Consider the following 19,612-nt stretch of genomic DNA (forward strand, 5'->3'; position numbering starts at 1 on the left):
CTGGGGCTGGGTGGGGAGGGATTATACAATTACCGTCTACTTTAACCCTCAGAAAGCCAGCTTCAAGAGGCTCTTGGGAAGGAATTAAACCCCCAGAGAAAAGATGCATTTAATCCCCATTGGGAGATTTAATTTCTGTGGTGGAATTGAAATGGCAGCAGGGTGGGTTCAGCCATACAGAGGCAGTGTCCTGTCAGGTTTGCTGACAGGCTGCATCCTGCCACCACTAGGTCACCTTCCAGCTCCTGATAAGCTCAATGGAAAGTCCCACTGAGGGGAATTTTACCCAAGTCTCCCATAAGCCTGAGGCCAATCTTGCTCTTATGCAGCAACATGACATTTCTGGGCACTTCACTGTCTGAGATTCCTGAGATTTTTCAAGCTCTGTTATTTCAAATAATTCTCAGAATCCTCCTCTCCTTCCTCGTGACAGCCTGCCATGTGAGGTAGATGAGGTCACCCCAAGTGCAAAAGAATACCCTCATGGAGTCTCTTTTATTATTTAAAATTATATTCCATATTACAATGAAGGCAATTTGAAATACATTAAAATGAGGGGAAAAGATCCAGATTATGTACACTTAAAAACAAAACAAAACAAACAAAACACACACACACACACACACACACAGCAAACATCAGTGCAAACACATAGAATGCAAGTCCTTGTTTTCACATGAGAGCATCACAGGACTCAATAGTTCACACATTTGAATCACAGTTCTCTGCCTTCAACTCTGACTTGCTCTATATCCATTTTGTTCTCTCTTCCTAGATTACTTCAGTTTTCTCCATTTCCTTTTCCTCCTGTATCCGTGTGTCAGTTCTTAACTATTATTCTCTGCCTTTTTCCACAACTTCCTTAGCAATTAGAGACCACTGCATCTTGCAATTACTGGGCTGGATCCAGATTTAGTCATAGCTAGAGTAGACCCATAGAAATCAATGGGACTTAGGTGAGTCACAATTAACTTAAATCTCACTGATTCCAAAGGGCCTGCTCTATGGATGACTAAATCTGGATCCAGTCCACTTAGTGTTCAGTTCTAAGGATGGGATGGGCTTCCCCAGATATCCACCAGGGAGGCATTAACAGCTCACATGGGGCCAAACATTCCATTTCTCTCAGTTCTGCAGCATGGCTTGACACATTACAAGGAAGCACTAAGGCAGGAATCATTGAGTTCCACTTCTTTTTTCGGACTTCTGTAGTAACACACAAAGTGGGGAGTTGGCATACAACTCCCCCCATCCTGTTTTGGAGATGTGTGTCCTCCTTCTGTTTCTCAGAATGTGTAAAGCCACCCTCTATGGGAGCTGGCTCCCTCCCTCCCTCCCTCCCTCCCTCCCTCCCTCCCTCCCTCCCTCCCACATCTCTATCAACTGGTGCTGTCTATTTTTAAAAATGCTTCCCAACAGTTCTAACACACTGTTATTTGTGGCAGTGATTGGAGCCCTCATTTCCTCAGAAAACCCATTTCTGGACAGGAGACCAGCAAAGAGTCTGAGGACTGTAAAGCATATATCAGTCCTTTATCCAGCAGGACAGGGAAAATGAGGAGAGGTTCAGAGTCCCACCACCTCATTCTGGAAACTCTTGGAAAGCCTCAGTCACAATTTTGTAGGAGGCATCAGCATAGAGGATTGTGGGTTTGGTGGTTTATATGCAGCACCTCACCTTGCCCTGAGCCCTGCCTGCCACCATTCCCTCTGCCCCCCTCCCTTTTCCTTCAGACTTATCCAACAGCACTAGCAGTTGGGAGGATTAATGGTAGGATCTTCATTAGGCCCCAGGCACTGCTATGATCATGCATAGCAGCATCCAGGCCATTGGGAGCCATGGGAACTGCATTTCCCATGGTTCCCAATTCTTTGGATGCTGCTGTGAGAATCACAACAATGTCTGGCTCCCAATAGAGGCCATCTTGCAAGCCATTTCTATCACCAGTTAACTTTTGGAGACAGAAAAGAAGAAGGGGTGAAAGGAAAATGTCATGGGTAGTAAGGTCAATCAAGGGCTGAGGCAGGGAGGTCTCCAATCCTCATTGTGCTCCTGACTGTGCAGCCTAGACTCAGAATCAGATCTCAGGCAATTAAGGTGTGCTGACCAAATTATTTTTGTTGTTATTATTTGCTGAAGCCGCTTCTAAACCAGGCTGGAGGGGGGCGGAGCTCACCCATCACTACTTCTTGGTTTCAAGAACCAAAGTGTGAGAAGATTGGTTGTGGTTCCTCAACCCACTAAGAGAAAGTCATCCTGCAGATGCTCAGAGGCACTCTCTCCTCCCAGTAGCCCAGAGGTGCAGACATAACAGTTCTAACAACATGCATGACCTGGAAGGTGCAGTTTTGGAGGCCTAGAGCTATTTCAGTAAACCTCAGAACACATTTTGCACTGTCCGCTCAGCCTCTAGGGAAGGACTTGGGAAGGGTCCATGGAGATGGGTGGTCAGAGCCTGGAGCAGTAAACCAGTTCCTGGGGGCCTGCTCTCCCCAGCTTCTCAGTCCCTCTACAGAAGAGCTTACGGATCAAAGAAGGCAAAACACAGATACTTTCTACCCGGCTCAGGAAGGCCCAACATGAACGTTGCACGGCAGAGGAAGAGAAGTAGAAGATGATAGGGTCTAAGCTGGCATTGAAGGTGCTGGGAAGCAAGGCCTTGTCCCTCCAGTCTGGACTCTCCCACTGGACAAAACCGACCACATGGGAGACATTGTAGGGTGAGAAGCAGATGATGAAGACGGCTAAAGTGGCAGCCACCAATCCCACGGCCCGTTGCTTTTTGCTCCTGCGGATGTGGGGTGAGGAGACCACAATCCTCATAAAGCCAAAGTAGCAGAAACAGGTGACCAAGGATGGCACCAAGAAGAGGACGATACCCAGCTCCAGGCGGACGGGGAGGAGGATGGCCAGCTGGTCCTCTGTGAAGTTGTCATAACAGACGACAGTCGAGTCATCGTTTGGCAAGGAATAGTTGTCCCGCTGAAATTCGGTGATGTACACAATGCTGCAGTGGGCAAATGAGCAGACCCAGAGGCCCATGCTGGCTATTGCCGCATAGGCCGAATGGCGCCTCAGTTTGTAGTGGATGGGATAGGCCACGCCCAGGTAGCGCTCCACGCTCACTGCAGTGAGGAAGAGTGTGCTGGAGTAGATGGTGCTGAAGTAGAGGAGGCCACTGAGGGGGCATAGGAAAGTGGGGAGTGGCCAACGGCCGGCAATCTCCTCAGCCACCTTGAAGGGCAAGAAAGCCAGGAAGCAGAGATCAGAGAGGGTCAGGTTGAGGAGGAGGACGCAGTTTGGTGTAGCCTTGGTCTTCAGCTTCTGGATGAGAGCACACAAGGCCAGGAGGTTGGTGGGGAAGCCTGTGAGGATGGTGAGCAGGTAGATGGAAAGGTAGATGGCCCGGGCTTCGTAGCCGTGAGGCATGCTGGAGGCTTTTCACCTGGGGGGTGGGAAGAGGAGATGTGTGAGAGGCAGTTTGTGGATTAAGGAAGAAAAGAGGGGGAAATATACCCACTCCCAAATATTCTCAAGAACATAAGAAGACTCAGGCTGGATCAGACCAAGGGTCCATCTAGTCCAGCATTCTGTTCACGCAGGGGCCAACCAGCTGCCCATGGGAACCCCACAAGCAGGACATGAGTGCAACAGCAGCCTCCCACCCATGTTCCCCAGCAGCTGGTGTACATAGGCATACCGCCTCTGATACTGGTGATAGCATATGACCATCAGGATGAGTAGCCATTGATAGCCTTCTCCTCCATGAATTTGTCCAATCTCCTTTTAAAGCCATCCAAAGTGGTGGCCATTGCTACATCTTGTGGAAGTGTATTGAACAGTTTAACTAGCCACTGTGCAAAGAAGTCCTTCCTTTTATCTGTCCTGATTCTCCCACCAATCAGCTTCATGGGATGACACCACTGGGTTCTAGTATTATGAGAGAGGGAGAAAAATGTCTCCCTGTCCACTTCCTTCTTAAACATTTCCTCTAAGAAAGTGAAAAGACATTTTCACAGGCTCAGGGAACTGGGGCATGTATTACAGGGATGCCCTGCCCCCACCCCAAGCGTGTCTATGGGTGGATAGTTACACCAGAGAAAGGAATGCAGCACCAAAAAAAGAGAGGAGAGGACACCAATTTGAATAAAAATATGCATATGCTGATTTGTATGCATGGAGGGAAATTTAGAATTAATTACTAATATTTAAATAGAAATACAATATATCAGTCACCATAATGAAGAAGACTGTGACCAGGTGACCTACTCCATCTCCTTTCCAGGTGCTAACTGTTGAAGGGCAACTTCAATAGGGATGTATGAAAGGTACTTACCTTTCCGCGGATTATGCTGATGCTGGGGGGAGGCATTCCGTCCCTCCCTCCGGAATCCTGGCCGGGGGGGGAGGCGCTCTGTTCCTCCCCCCCGGAATCCTGGCCGGCCGGCTCCGCCAGCAGCCAGACATCTGGCCAATGGCTAGCAGGGACGCAAATGGCGGCGGCCATAGCCGCTGCTGTTTGCGTCCCTGCAGTCAGCCATGATAGGCTACATAAATGTTTATGTAGCCTATCACGGCTGATTAAAAAAAAAAAACGCGCATACACAAATGGCAGCACCCATGGGCGCCGCCATTTGCATTCCTTATTTTGGCACGTCTTAGTCTACGTAAACATTTACGTAGACTAAGATGGCGAAAATAAGGGGAACGCAAATAGCGTAGACGCTACACTATTTGTGTTCCCCTTATTTTCGCCGTCTTAGTCTATGTAAATGTTTACGTAGACTAAGACGTGCCAAAATAAGGAACGCAAATGGGGGCGCCCATGGGCAACAATGCGTTGTTGTTGTTTTTAATCAGCCGTGATAGGCTACGTAAAGATTTACGTAGCCTATCACGGTGTTTTTTTTTTAAAATCTAGCCGTGATAGGCTACATAAATCTTTACGTAGCCTATCACGTTTTTGGGGGGTTTTTTACCTGGAAATGGTGGTGGTGGCAGCTGGTCAGAAGACCAGCCGCCGCAGCCGCCACCGCCGAACCGCCACCGCCGCCACCAGGAAGATCTGCCTAAGGTAAGTCCCATCCGGGGGGGGGGCAGGGGGCTGTTCCGCCACCGATTTCAGGGGGCCGAATGCGCTGGCATTCGGCCTCCCCGAGATCCATGGCGGAACTCTCGTACATCCCTAAACTTCAAGGCCCCTCTTCTACTCTACCTTCTTAGAGGGGGGTCTGGTTTTTGTTTTGTTTGTTTTGTTTTGTTTTGTTTTAATCTTTACTGGAAAGCCCTTCAAATAGAGGACTTTCCCCTGTAAAGTAGGACATGTGGCCAACCTAACCTGAGTTCCGGTTCTACTGGAGCATCTGCTTCCCTGTTTGCTTTGCAAATCTCCTGTAATCCACCCAAGAGATATAGACCTGATGCTCCTGCCCTGAACCAACCACCCAGAATGGCCCTTTGTGAGCAGACAAGATGTTCAGACCCACTTGATAACAGTTGGTGCCTGGAGGACTGCCAATAGCAGGTGCAGTGATTTTTATTGCAAAACACAGGAGCCTTGGGGAAATAGAGGGAGCAGCCCTGAGCAAACCTGGAGGCGGTTTATTTGTCCACCATGGTGGTCTTGAGCAAATATCTGTGCCAGCCCGTCTCATTTTCTGTGGGATCACTGTAGGTCATGAATTTTCTATTGCAGATTCTTGGAAACTGCAGAAGTCTGCCCTGCTTATCTATCTCTTTTCTCTTGTTTTCCCTAATGTCTCTTTCCTATGTTCGGCTGGCATTTCTGCCTCTGTGTCTGAATTGTTTACCTCCCTACTCCTCCTCTTCTCCTCTTCCATTATCGGGAACATGCAGGCAGATTATCTACCTATTTTACAGACTTGGGAGGAAAATTATACTATTTCAGGACTGTGCCGAAAATGTGATAACGAGTTCATTGTGGAATTGGCATTGAGCTACAGCCATCTCTTCTTGCTTGGCAACATCCTCAAAAAAGGTCAGTGAGGGACTGTGGTTTACAAAGCATGCAGCCAAAGAGTGGAGTGTTTGGATAAAGTAATTTGGCCATTGGTCCCGCACCAGCTGGCATAATCCATCCAGGCTCACTTGGCATCATGCCGTGGGCAATCGTTGCCCCCCTTTTTTTTCCTTCCCTTTTCCCCCTGCCTTTCCTGGCTCTCTGGGCTGATGATTGGCTGGCCCCTAAGAAGGATCAAGGCCAGTGGGGGGAAGGAAACTGCAGTGTTTCCAAGTGGCGATAGGACACCTTGCAAAGATGTCCACAAAGTTTGTTGTTGTTCAGTCGTTCAGTCGTGTCCGACTCTTCGTGACCCCATGGACCATAGCACGCCAGGCCTTCCTGTCCTGCGCTCTCATTTGTCCCCCATCCATTCGCAGAGACCCACATTAGCCTAAGGAAAACAGATTACCAACTTTCATAAATGCCATCTTCCCCTAACTACCAGCGGTGGCTGGTGCACATGGTAGCTGGTGGGAAGAAGCCAGGCTAGCAGAGGCAGAGCTAGGGGGCCACCAGAGGCAGAAACAGAGGTAGTGACCCATCTGCCACAGAAGCTTTTTGAAGATGTAAATGTCTTTGTTACCCATCTGGCATAGGGCTTGTGAGACATAACACTTTGCAGCCCCTAGGCAAGAGGAGCTTTTAAAAACATAAACGCTGTCGCTGGCCACCCATCTGGCATAGGCAGAGGCCAGGGTGAGAAATGATTTGGGAAGCAAGCAGCACACAAATGTATTTCTGGCCATGCAGCCAGAAGCCAGGATGAGAAATAAATGTGTCATACTTCAGACAATGTCAATGAATTAATTACAGCACGAATAAATGTATTGCAATTTGTAAATCCTGCCCCCCACCCCAAACTTTTACTCATGCTGCAAGTTGTGCAGGGGAAAATGATTAAGACCCACCCACAAAGAGGGAAATGATTGCCTACACAAAACACCTGATCGATCAATCAATCCATCAATCAATTCAGTTCAGTCTAGATCAATCCAGGCAAACAGCAGAAGCCAGCAACAAAAGCATCAACATGCTGATTTATCATCAAATTTTGTATTTCTACATGATGGAGCTGGCCGCTGCTGTCTAGCCTAGGGACCAGCATGCTGCCTGACTGGGCCAAGTATGGCTAGCTGTGATGCTGCTTTGAGGAACTGCTGTAGCCAGCCACACAGCAAGCCTAAAAGGCCTCCAGTTGGTTTGAGCCAGCCAATGAGTTAAAGTGTGTGTGGGCTGTATCACATGGGACACCCTCACCAGCACCCAGTACAGCTAATCCATTGGGAAGGATGGGTCCATATCTGATTGGCTGCCTGGGAGCCTGAGCTTTAGCTTTTTTTTTTTTTTTTTTAAGGCTGTCCAGTTTTGGAGGAGCGTGTCCTCCAGGAAGCCTTTCCCACTGGGGAAAGGTTTGGCGCATGCACACTGTGCTTGCATATGTAATTCCCAGAATGATGCTGCCAGACAAGAGCAATGGTGCCACACTGTATCAGAGGACTCAGAGCAGATTTATTAAGCAAATGAACGGAAATGTAATAGGGGGATAACAAGAGATTCGTTCATCAGTTCTTTTTTTGTATGGGTGGGGCATAGCTAGGGATGTATGGATTGTGTAAAATCGGTTCCGTCTGCATTTCATGGATTGTCAGGTGCCTTTTGTTCCATCATCTGCTCATCGGCGGAATTGAATTTATTTATTTGTTTGTTTGGTTGTTTAGCTTCTAGATTTGAGCATACATGCATTTGTGTAAATTTGCACTTGTGAAAATGCACAAATCCCTCCCCCTGCAATGCTGAAATCCCCCCAAATGTGTTTTGTCATGCTTCAGCCTATGGGGGAAATGCACATGTTGGGCTGTGTGTGTTTTTTGTTTGTTTTAAGTATTTTGAGTATTTTTTTATATTACTAAATTTGCACAAAATTCCAGAAAGTTAGAAAAATGCTCCACGGGTCCACAGAATCTTCCCAACTGGTGAAAAGCCAGTCTGCTGCAGAATCCATGGGTCAGATTCATAAAAATCCAAACTCATTTGATTCTGTTGCCGACTTCTCTGGCATCCCTAGGCACAGCCCCCATATGCAATGATTAGCACCATGCCTGCTAAATGCCACGTTTCATAAAGCTCCCCCAACTTATTTGCCTGAAAACGATTCATACTCCCTGCAAGTGGATGACAATTTGGAAGGCTGCGGTCACCAAAGATGCAGTAAAAAGTAACGGCGAGAAGGTAAGCAGTGAGTTTGCTCACTTCCGTCAAGGAGAACGTAAGATCAGGCCAAAAAGGGTCCATTTAGTCTAGGGGTGTTGCACCTCTTTCTGTCTTGGGGCTGAATTCCATTTCAGAGAAGCTCTCGGGGCCTGCATTCCCATGGTGAGTGAGCCAGAGGGCAAAAGGGGTGGGGACAAAACACCAAAAATACCAGCGTATTTTAGTTTAAAGCTCTTTACTGCCAGTAACTAAGCCTTAGGGGAGTCATTTCAGCCTCTTAGAATGTGAAAAGAGCATCATAAAAGCTGGGAAACCATAAAATGATTGGTGGCTGGGGGGAAGGGGATGGGGCCTGGGAAGTGGGGGGTGGCTAACTGGGGAATCCCGGGGGGCAGATTGGGAACCCCGGGTGGGCCAAATTTAGCCCATATGCCTCAGGTTCAGCACCACTCATCTGTTCCAATGCCCCTGATCTAGTCCAACACCCTTATTCTACTCCAACATCCTCTGCCCTGCAGGGGCCAAACAGATGAATTCAGGAAGCCCACAAGCCTGAAGACCAGTGGAGGCTGGTGGCTCCTATGTCAGTGGAGCGGTGAATCTGCTCTGGGTTTCCGCCAGAACCAGTCAGAACTCTAAATGAGCCATCCAAGGTGCTGAACCCATGTTGGGCACTTTGGATAGCTCCTTTAGAGTTCTGACTGGTTCTGACTGAAACCCAGAGCAGATTTGCTGCCCCACTGACATAGGAGCCACCAGCCTCCACTGCTGAAGGCAATCAATCACCCCTCCAGCAACTCGTATTCAGTGGCACACTGCCTATGAACATGAAAGCTGAAAGTGGCATGCATGGCCCCTAGCAGTTTATCCTTACACCAATCCTGCATGGTAGGTGAGGCTCAGAGATAAGACTGGCCCAGGGTCAATCAGAAAGCTTTGCTGTTGAACAAGGATTTCAACCCATGCCTCACTGAGCTAAGGCCAACATTCTTGTTGCTCCACTACACCAGCAGCAGTTTAGCCCTCACCACCATACAGACACGTGCAGATTAAAATGTAGGAGCAGGTTCTAGCTGAGTTTAGCAGAGCAAAAGCTGCCATGTCACCTAGGAGAACTGCTGAATCAGTATGACTGGGACTGGCTTACCATGCCTGCAGCTCCCCCTTCTCGACAGCTGCTTTGGGGGCACTAGAGAGTAGAGGGATTCATCATCAGAGTCATTGCAGTCTAGTGAATGAGATCCAAAATTTACAATGAAAACAAGAGATGGGGAAGATGCCCGTTTATTGGAGCTGTCTGTGCAAGGTCAATAATACCCCTGTGAGAAAGCAGAGAGATGGGTCATGGCAGCAAGGGAGGGGCAGATAGGGATGTACAGATTGCGTAAAATCCATACCATCTGATTTTGCAGATTATCAGGCACCTTTTGTTCTATCATCTCCTCATCAAGAGAATTGGATTCTTTTTAGTTTCTGAATTGGTGCAAATTCGCACTCATGCAAAGATGTACGTGCACAGATACGCACATGTGCAAATGCACAAATCCCCCCAAATGTGCATTTTCATGTTTTAGTCTTTGGGGGAAATGCACATTTTCAGCTGGGTGTGTGCATGTGCGTGTGTGTGTGTTTCTATTACTACATTTGCGCAAAATTCCAGAAATTTAGAAAAAAAATGGTCTGCAAATCTGCAGAATACGCCTGCCTGGGAACAGCCGGTCCGCTGCAGAATCTACTGGTTGGATTCATAAAAATCTGAACTGATCTGATTCCCTCGCAGATTTCTCTGACATCCTGAAAGGCAGGAAAACCATTTCCCATGACAAATGGTGACCCTGGAACTGTGACAGCTCCAAGGGAGCCTGCTTGGACTGCAGAGAAAGCTGATCTCAACATTGCTGTTTGCTTTGAAAATGGGAACTTTATATCTTGCCGATTTGCTTGTGTTGTGTCTCTCTGCCTTTATCTGTTTACACTGCGATAACAGTGCGGAAGTTTGCAATAGCTCCTCCGAGGAGCGGAAAAGAACTGTTGCATCTAGGGAGTCATCTGGATCTCAGCCCAGAGATGCTGGAGAACCTGTTGATCTGCCAGTTCTGAGATCAATCCACATAGGGGCAAGCTAAGATGAACCTTCCCAAAGAGATTCCAGAGGACTAGCGTCTTCTTTTCTGCAACAGGCTACGGGACAAACCACACAGGACATGAGTCACGTTTTTAAATAAGTATTCCTAACCTGGGCATTTTGGAGGAAAAAGAAGTGGGGGTGGGGGAGGGAATGCAGTTACGAAGTCCCAGTCTGGAATGTGCTTCCGAAATGGATCAGGGCCCCTCCATCAGTTTCCTGCTGAAAATGATTCCTAGTTGTTGTTGCCCTGAAAGAGATGTTTACTATAAGAAGCACCTTCAAAGGCAAATAGAACGGGAAGATTTTCCAAAAGAAAACTGCTGTAAGCTCCAGTCTAATCAGAGAACTTATTTCAGATCAGGATCTTGGGGTTGCTTTTTCTCCAGAATAAAAGCAGCCAGGTTAAGCACGCTTCTTCAAACACATGCCTGACATCTAGGGATGTCCGTTGCTGGGAAATCCTCTTCTTTTTTTGGCTTGATGGAATTCCATGGAGTGAACGACTCGCTTTGTGTCTGCAATGTGGGCTGTGGGCTATTCCCCAAACTCCGGGAACTTATTTGCACTCTTTGGTGGTGGTGGGGTATTTCAGACCCCTGCCCCCGTACAAAATTCCCAGAAAATCTGTGAACTGCCCCAGCAAACTGCAGATTGAGTCAGGTGCTACAGCAGGAACCGAAACAAAGTCTGGGGAGGCGAGCCTGGGAAGACTCATTGAACTCTCCCCCCTCCATGGATTTCTCTGACATTCCTACTAGCTTCACAAAGGCCAAACTAGATATGAGCTCTTCCTTCTCCAAAAAAAATGTTGCTAAAAACAGTCCCGATGGTGGATTCTAATCAGAACCCCAGTGCTGGGGCATGGGGTAGGGCAAACAGAAACTTCAGGAAAGGGGGCAAAGCAATTGCCATTGAGCAAATGGCACACAGCGGAAGAGTTAAACCCATCCTCTCGCAGTGCTGATTCATATCTGCCAGCATTCCCTATGATTGGATTTTACAAAAAGTTAAAGACATAGGAGGTCTTAGCATGAATTCCCATCATCTCGTTGAGGTTGGCTCTAAAGCAGCCTTCCCCAAGCGGGCACCCTCTAGATGTTTGGGACTACAACTCCCATCAGCCCCAGCCAGCATGGCCATTAGTCAGGGCTGATGGGAGCTGTTGTCAAATAACATCTGGAGAGCGACAGGTTGCCTCTTCTGCACTTACGTGGAAATTCCACATGCAAATGCACTCTTTGGGCTCCGTGGGAATTAGTGAGCATACGCACAACTTGCCTATCTTTGTGAGTCATCTCTGGCACTGTCAATGCAAACTCATTTATTCGGATATGAGCTTCTGAAGCAAGCAGCCACTTCTCTAGACAAGACAGGCATGGCACAAATATCTGCCCTACAGCAGCCTCCCCTAAGCTGGTGCCCTCCAGATGTGTTGAACTACAACTCCCAACATCCTCAACCAGCACGGGCACTAGCTTGCTGGCTGTGGTTGATGGGAGCTGCAGTCCAAGACATCTTGAGGGCACTGGTAGGGATGTACGGACTGTGTAAAATCCTCTCCGTGTTTCACGGACTGTCAGGTGCCTTTTGTTCTGTCATCCGCTCACAGGAGGATGTGATTTTTTTTTTCATCATGCAGAAAAATATGTAAATAATTAAATAAGTGTTTACATAATTCACCTTAGTACATAACATTTAGCATATCGTCCCCCATTCCATTCAAAGTTTTTCTCAGCAGAAACGTATGTATTTTATTACGAATTGATACGTGTAAATTTCAGGAAAGTAATAATAATAAAAAAATCATCCCAAAGTCCACGGACTCTGCATGGCCTGAGGGGGGAGGGGGCGCTCCGCAGCAGATTCCACAGGTCGGATTCTTAGAAATCCAAGCTCATTTTAGTCCGTCTAGAATTTCCCCAGCATCCCTAGGCACCAGCTTGAGCAGGACTGCCATATCACTTAAGTGTGAATAAAGATTATGAATAGTAGACTCAAATCAAAGTGCAATTAATATCCAACATGTGGTCCTTTGGGATATTAAGCAGTAAACTGGCCCTATCTATATCAGTGAGAGTGTTGTAGTGGAGGCGGGGCTCACAGGGACGCACTGCCGCCATTTATTTATTAGCTGGGACCCTGATGTCATCTGCCACCCCTCTCAGAATTCCCTGTTCCCTCTGACCTTTGCTGCAATCCTCACTAGGGATGTACGAATCCTTTACCTCGTGCCAGGTGGGGGCATCCGCGGTGGGGGGGAGGTGCTCCGTCCCTCCCCCTGGAATCCTCTCCGGCCGACTCCGCTCCACAGCGACTCCGCGGAGCCGCCGGCCAGGGCTGCCCGCAGCCGGACTTCTGTCTGCTGCTGGGCTGCGCCGACCGCAAATGGCGGCCACCCAAGCGGCCGCCATTTGCGTACTTGCAGAGGCCATGATAGGCTATGTATATATTTACGTAGCCTATCATGGCAAAAGGCAGGAATGCAAATGGCTGCCACTATGCCATTTGCGTCCCTGCCTTTTGCCATGATAGGCTACGTAAATATATACGTTGCCTATCATGGCCTCCGCAGGGACGCAAATGGTGGCCGCTACGTCATTTGCGTCCCTGCCAAGCCATGATAGGCCACATAAGTATCTATGTAGCATATCACGGCAAAAGGCACGGACGCAAATGGCATAGTGGCCACCATTTGCGTCCCTGCCTTTTGCCGTGATAGGTTATGTAGATACTTACGTAGCCTATCACGGCTTGGCAGGGATGCAAATGGTGTCTGGCATAGTGGCCACCATTTGCGGCCGCAACCCGGCAGTGGCCAGAAGACCACCCGGAGCCACCGCAAACACTGGAGCCACCCCGCCGCCACCACCGCCAGGTAGGCTGTGTCCCGGGGGGATTTCGTGGGGTGGCAGGGGGGATTGCTCCATTCTGCCACGGACTCTGGGGGAGCAGATTCTAAAGAATCCGGCCTCACTGGAGTCCATGGTGGAATTCTCCAACATCCTCAATCCTCACAGTAGCTGAGGTGTGTGTGTGTGTGGGGGGGGGGATTTTCCCAGCAACAATGTATTATTCCCTCCTGTCATGCAAAGTATTTTGGGGTGGCTTGGTCTTGTATAGACAATTAAGACCCATGAGCTTTACAAAACACCTGTTCCTGGTGCAGATGAAAACTAGGGATGGATGGACTCACCTGTGCCTGGCTTGTCAGGTGCTTGCCGAGACACTGCTGCCACCCACCCCTGCTCGCAGCACCACGCAAGTTTCGTCGCAGACTGGCTAACACCCGATGTAGCCAGGGTGTTTCCTGTCCTTCTTAGTGAGTCACCATTGTGTGCAGCAATGAGAACCCAGGCGATTCTGGGTAGGTGATGTTGCATACTTGGCATCCGTAAAGGCCCCTTTTACACAATGTTACAGATGTGAGCGCTCCATTCACGCTTTTAATGTTTCATAAATGGGCCCTGAACATGCAATGGCAGCTGGCTAGGGAGGGCAGGCAGCTGCGGGATGCTCACTGAGCCGTGGGGTGCTCACCAAGTGGATCCGCGAGCGCCCTGCAGTTTGGCTAGCAGGGTCTGGGAGGGCAGGGGAGGGGGAGTCGGTTGGACTCCGCCCCTCCCGCAGACTCTCATAAAATCCCTAATGAAAACGACTAGAACTGGCTGATGTGGTTCAACACACCTGCCTGCATTTCTGGATTCTCCTTGGGGGTGAAGCTATGGGAACTATCGGGATGCACTTCAACATTTACCACTACACCATTGATCAGCAGGCTTGTTGACTTCAATTGTTTGGCTCATGTGTTCTGCATACGCTTCTATACCATGTTCCATTATTTCATAAGCATAGGGATGTCAGAGAATTCCGCCACGGATCTTGGGGAGGCCGAATGCCAGTGCATTCGGCCCCCCGAAATCAGTGGCGGAATGGTCTGCCCCCCCGCCCCCCCGGGACGAGACTTACCTGGGGCAGATCTTCCTGGCGGCGGCGGCTCCGGCGGTGGTGAGGTGGTGGTGCGGCGGCAGCGGCGGCCAGTCTTCTGACCGGCTGCCTTCACTGCCATTTCCAGTTAAAAAAAAAAAAAAGATGTGATAGGCTATGTAGAAATTTACGTAGCCTATCACGGCTAGGTTTAGAAAAAAAAACGTGATAGGCTACGTAAATGTTTACGTAGCCTATCACGGCTGACTTTAAAAAAAACCCAAAACAACGCACGTACACAAATGGCGGTGGCCGTGGCCGCCGCCATTTGCGTACGCGCGTTCTTGTTGTTGTTGTTTTAGGTCAGCCGTGATAGGCTACGTAAACATTTACGTAGTCTATCACAGCTGACTGCAGGGACGCAAACGGCGGCGGCTACGGCCGCTGCCATTTGCGTCCCTGCTAGCCAGCGGCCGGATGTCCGGCTGCTGGTGGAGCCGGCCGGTGGCTCTGCAGAATCTCTGTGGAGCACAGCCGGCTGGCCAGGATTCCGGGGGGAGGGGGAGGAAAGGAGCACCTCCCCCCCGTCCAGGATTCCGGGGGGAGGGACGGCGCGCCTCCCCCCCCCACCATCAGCATAATCCACGAAAGGTAAGTGATTTTCGTACATCCCTACACAAGCATGACCGTGTGTCTCCCACAATGCTTGTGAACTACAGAAAAAGGGGCAGAAAGAGGTAGAGTATTCAGTTTACTGAGAATCTTGGCCAGCTGCACTCTCATCATGCTGTGCTAAGGCTCCTACACATTGATTTGCTGGCACAGTAACTCAAAGGACCGGGCAGTTATATGAACAAGATATGTTCTGTAAATGTGCATATATTGATTTTTTCTTAATGTTTTGTTTTTATTTTCCATTTGGGGGGGGAGGGGGATTTTGCTTTTCTCTTGTTTTTCTGTTGTAACCTTTTGCTTTTCTATTGTACTTCCCCCCTTTTTAAAAATTCAATCAGGCTTCAGGCCTGATTTTGGAATGGAAACTGCCTTGGTCATCCTGTGGGATGACCTCTCCCAGGAGAGGGACAGGGGGAGTGTGACCCTGTTGATTCTCCTGGACCTCCCAGCAGCTTTTGATACCATTGACCATGGTATCCTTCTGGATAGGTTGTCTGGGTTGGGAGTTGGAGGCACTGCACTGCAGAGGTTCTGCTCCTACTTGGATGGCTGATTCCAGAAGGTGGTGCTGGGGGATTATTGCTCTGTGCCATGGCAATTGTGCCATGGGGTTCCACAGGGCTCTGTTTTATCCCCCATGCTGTTTAACATCTACATGAAACTGCTGGGGGAGGTTATCCGGAGGTGTGGGCTGAGGTGCCACCAATATGCGGATGACACCCAGCTCTAGCTCTCTTTCTCATCAAACCCAGGTGAGGCAGTGGCAGTTCTGAATCAGTACCTGGGCATGGTAATGGACTAGGGCCAGTAAATTGAAACTTAATCCAGACAAGATGGAGGTACTCTTAGTGAGTGGTTTGTCTGCCCAGCTAGGTGATATTCAACCTGTTCTGGAGGGGGTTGCACTCCCCCTAAAGGATCAGGTTCGTAGTTTGGTGGTGCTCTTGGACCCAGAACTGTCACTTGAAGCACAGGTGGACTCAGGGGCATGGAACACTTCTTATCAGCTTAGGCTGGTATACCAACTACGCCCTTATCTGGACAGAGATAGCCTAGCTACAGTTATCCATGCTCTGATAACCTTTTGTCTGGATAACTGCAATGCGTTATATGTAGGGCTGCCTTTGAAAATGGTCCGGAAACTTCAGCTGGTCCAAAATAGGGCAGCAAGATTGTTAACAGGGACTGGCCTGCGAGCTCATATTATGCCAGTAGTTTTCCATCTGCACTGGCTGCCAGTCCATTTTCGGGCCCGATTCAAAGTGCTGGTGTTAACATTCAAAGCCCTTAACGGCTTGGGGCCAGGTTACCTGAAGGATCGCCTCCTCCCATATGTGCCTGCCCGGACCCTAAGATCATCCTCAGTGGCCCTTCTCCATGAGCCCCTGCCAAAGGAAGTGAGGCAGGTGGCTACCAGGAAGAGGGCCTTTTCAGCTGTGGCACCCTGGCTGTGGAATTAGCTCTCTCTAGAGAGGTTCACCTGGCACCTACATTGTATTCCTTCTGGCACCAAGTGAAGAACTTTTTATTCTCCCAGTATTTTAGCATTTTAGCTTCCTAGTCTTTTAGCTTTGGTGTTTTAAATCTGCATTTTAAATCTCTGCATTGCTCCTAGGTTTTATTCTGGTTGTATTGTTATATTGTGGCTTTAATGCTTTTATATTTGAGATTGTTTTATCCTGTGCTTGTTGGTTTTAATTTTTGTGAACCACCCAGAGAGCTTCAGCTATTGGGTGGTATAGAAATAAACAAATAAGTAAATAAATATTCAATCAGCGCAGCAAACGGAGGCACCCTATTACTGTGCAAAGTTCACTGAAATAAAACCAGTGTGCTTGAATCATGATAGGTAGATTACGCCTGATTTATTGGCCAGAGAAAGTAATGATCTGTCTGTTGACATATGATATCAAACACTGCTAATACCTGCCCTGCTAATAACTGACAATGGGAATAATCACAGGTTATCGTAAGGAGCTCATGAAATGCCTGACATAGATATGGATTGCAGATTACAGTTGCTGGGGGTGTTTTGCTCTGCACACACAGTTTGTCTTATCCCTGGCTTCACTACAACACTATTCACAGTGCCCACCGTCGCTATCCATCCTTCCCCTTGCTGGATGTGCGCTACGTACATGTGTGACCTCAACAAAATCAGTGGGGGCTGGTGGATCCGATTTCGGTGGGTCCGTAAATCCATTCTGGGCTTCAGTCAGAACCAGCCAGAACTCTAAAGGAGCTATACAAAGTGTTGAACCTATTTGGGGGATAAGGTTCAGCACCTAGGATAGCTTCTTTAGAGTTATGTCTGTTTCTGACTCAAACCCAGAATGGACTCACGGCCTCACTGAGATCAGAGCCACCAGCCTCCACTGAACAAGATGCTGCTCCTGTTCACTGTTCCAGTTAGTCAGCCAAGCCTTCCTCCACAGTACTTTATGTCATTCCCCCTCCCACCCACTTTTCTATTTTTTTCCCTCAACAGTCAATCATCATTCCCTGCTCACCAAGCATGCTTAGTCCTCATTGGACTATTTTGGATTCCTCCCTTAGGTTACCCCTTCCCCCCCCCAAAAAAGAAGTTTTTGTACTACAACCCTTGGGGCCTGCCGACACCTCCCTCTTGTGTGTGCTTGGTACCATTTTGGCTACATATGCATTGGCACTCACATGTGAAGATCAGAAATAAAGGGAATGATGCATTTACTCTCTGCTCAGAGAATCATATTCTAGAGACCCTGGGAAGGAAATTTAACTGTGATGACATGAAGGGCCAAACTATATTGAATGTGTATGGGTTAAAATTTGCTGAACAGCAGCTACAGAGAGGGGAGGCAAGAAGGACTGGGAATGTGGGGGATGGAAAGGTGGTCCCCCAAAGCTATTAGCTTTGAAAGTTTCCCTCTTGGGTGTAGGGATGTCTGTCACCAGGAAATTCATTTTTGGGGCACGACGGAGTTTTGCAGCACTTTTGCTGAGCCAAGCTGCAGGGTCTGTTCTGGGAACCTTTTTTTCTTTTCTTTTTTTTAAGGTTCTGCAATTTGGTTCTGCAGTTATGACCAAATTTGCACAAATTCAGTCGTAATTGCAGAAGCAAATAGCAGAACCTCCCCACCCCCATCTCAAATGCAGAAAATCCATGAAATGGTCTGACTCACTGGAGATTGAGTCGGGCACCACAGCAGGAACCAAAACAAAGTTTGGCGGGGCGTGGGGGGGGGGGCAGGCTAGGAAAACTCATCAAACTCCACCACCACCCCAAATGAATATCTCTGACTTCCCTACTTTGGGTTCATAACAACTTAAGGCAGGGTCAGTGGGGCCGCAGCATTACGATGGAGAAATGGTTAAACTCCCCTCCCTGCAGGGCATTGTCTGAATCCTACTTCTGTTTAAAGGAGCAGGGTGGGAGGGGAGAAAACACACACATTAAATGCTTAAAGGACAGAGTCCTGTGGCATCTTAAAGACTAACAAGGTTATTATGGCATACGCTTTCATGGATGAGTCCACAAATGCTTATGCCATATTAAATGTGTCCATCTTTAAGGTTCCGCAAGATTTGTTGTTGTTGTTCGTGCAACAGGCTAACACGACTATCCCTTTGGAAGTTAAACGCCTACACACATTTGGCCATCATGTGCCGCTTGGCCCCAACAAAGCATACCCCAAAGGGAAAACAGGGAGAGTGATTTATCAGGTCCCTGATAAGGACAGTTGGAGTGTCTACCTCCCCAGCCCGTGAACAGTGTAGAGTTGCTAAGGAACGGCTAACTGCATCCTTCTCTCCTTCCTTCCAATGTGACAAAACAGAGAGCTGAAGCCTGATGCATGGCCACACAGACGGAGGGCCCTGGAAGCGGACATGTGTGAGGGGGGTGGCTACAGGCAGCTGATGCACCGCATCATTTCTGGGCTTTGCTTCCTGGACAAATTGCCTCCCTGGCCTGGAGACTGCACCTCACAAGCAGCCTGTGCAAAAAGGGCACGCTGGCCAGCCAGCCCCATTTTCTCGACACAATCCGTCTGGGACCAACAGAGCAGTCGGCAGAAGGAGATGAGCTCAAGAGGTGACAGGGATGGGATTCTGCCAGAGGAGATGGCAAACCGCTTCTGGCTGTGCCAGTTTGACCTGTGGACTCGTTATTCACTCAGGAGCGGAAACTGCTGCGGACCTCACTCTATTGTCTTTGTCCCCAAAAAGGTGAATAATGCATTTCCTGACAGCTCAGCTACATGGCTGGGTTGATGCTCTCCTGGGATGGCGTGACATACCCTGGATTTAATGCAGTAACTGTAGGCGACACTGGTGAATTCACTTCTACAACCTCAGGGCCCCTCTAACCAGTGGGGTAGCGCTGGCATTTTTGATTAGCAGGTACACTGACTTCACCTGCCACCCCTCTCGGAATTCCCCGTTCCCTCTGAGCTTAACTGCAATGCTCACAGTAGCTTGAGAGCTGGAGGGGAATGAATGTCCCAGTAACAATATATTGCTCCTTGTTGTAATGCAAAGTATTCTGGGGTGGCCTTGAATGGGCATTTAAGACCCATTTGTTTGTTTGTTGGTTGGTTTGTTTTGTTTTAAGACCTGCCCCTTGCAGATGGAGACTCCTAGAATTGGTTCACTGATATGGATCAACGCAGCC

General features: G+C 48.6%; 1 protein-coding gene across 1 annotated transcript in view; it reads right to left on the bottom strand.

Moving 5' to 3' along the window:
* Nucleotides 1–477: 477 nt before the first annotated feature.
* LOC146337842 (free fatty acid receptor 3-like) overlaps nt 478–19,612 on the bottom strand; it is a 41,517-nt gene continuing 22,382 nt past the window's right edge. The window contains exon 2 of the mRNA XM_084814368.1: nt 478–3,446. Coding sequence (XP_084670494.1) covers nt 2,450–3,430 — 981 coding nt within the window. The 5' untranslated portion in view covers nt 3,431–3,446 and the 3' untranslated portion in view covers nt 478–2,449. The remainder of the gene's footprint in view (nt 3,447–19,612) is intronic.

This window comes from Heloderma suspectum, chromosome 10, assembly GCF_057233095.1.
Source record: "Heloderma suspectum isolate Gila_16-S chromosome 10, 16-S_ref, whole genome shotgun sequence".
Classification (NCBI taxonomy): domain Eukaryota; kingdom Metazoa; phylum Chordata; class Lepidosauria; order Squamata; family Helodermatidae; genus Heloderma; species Heloderma suspectum.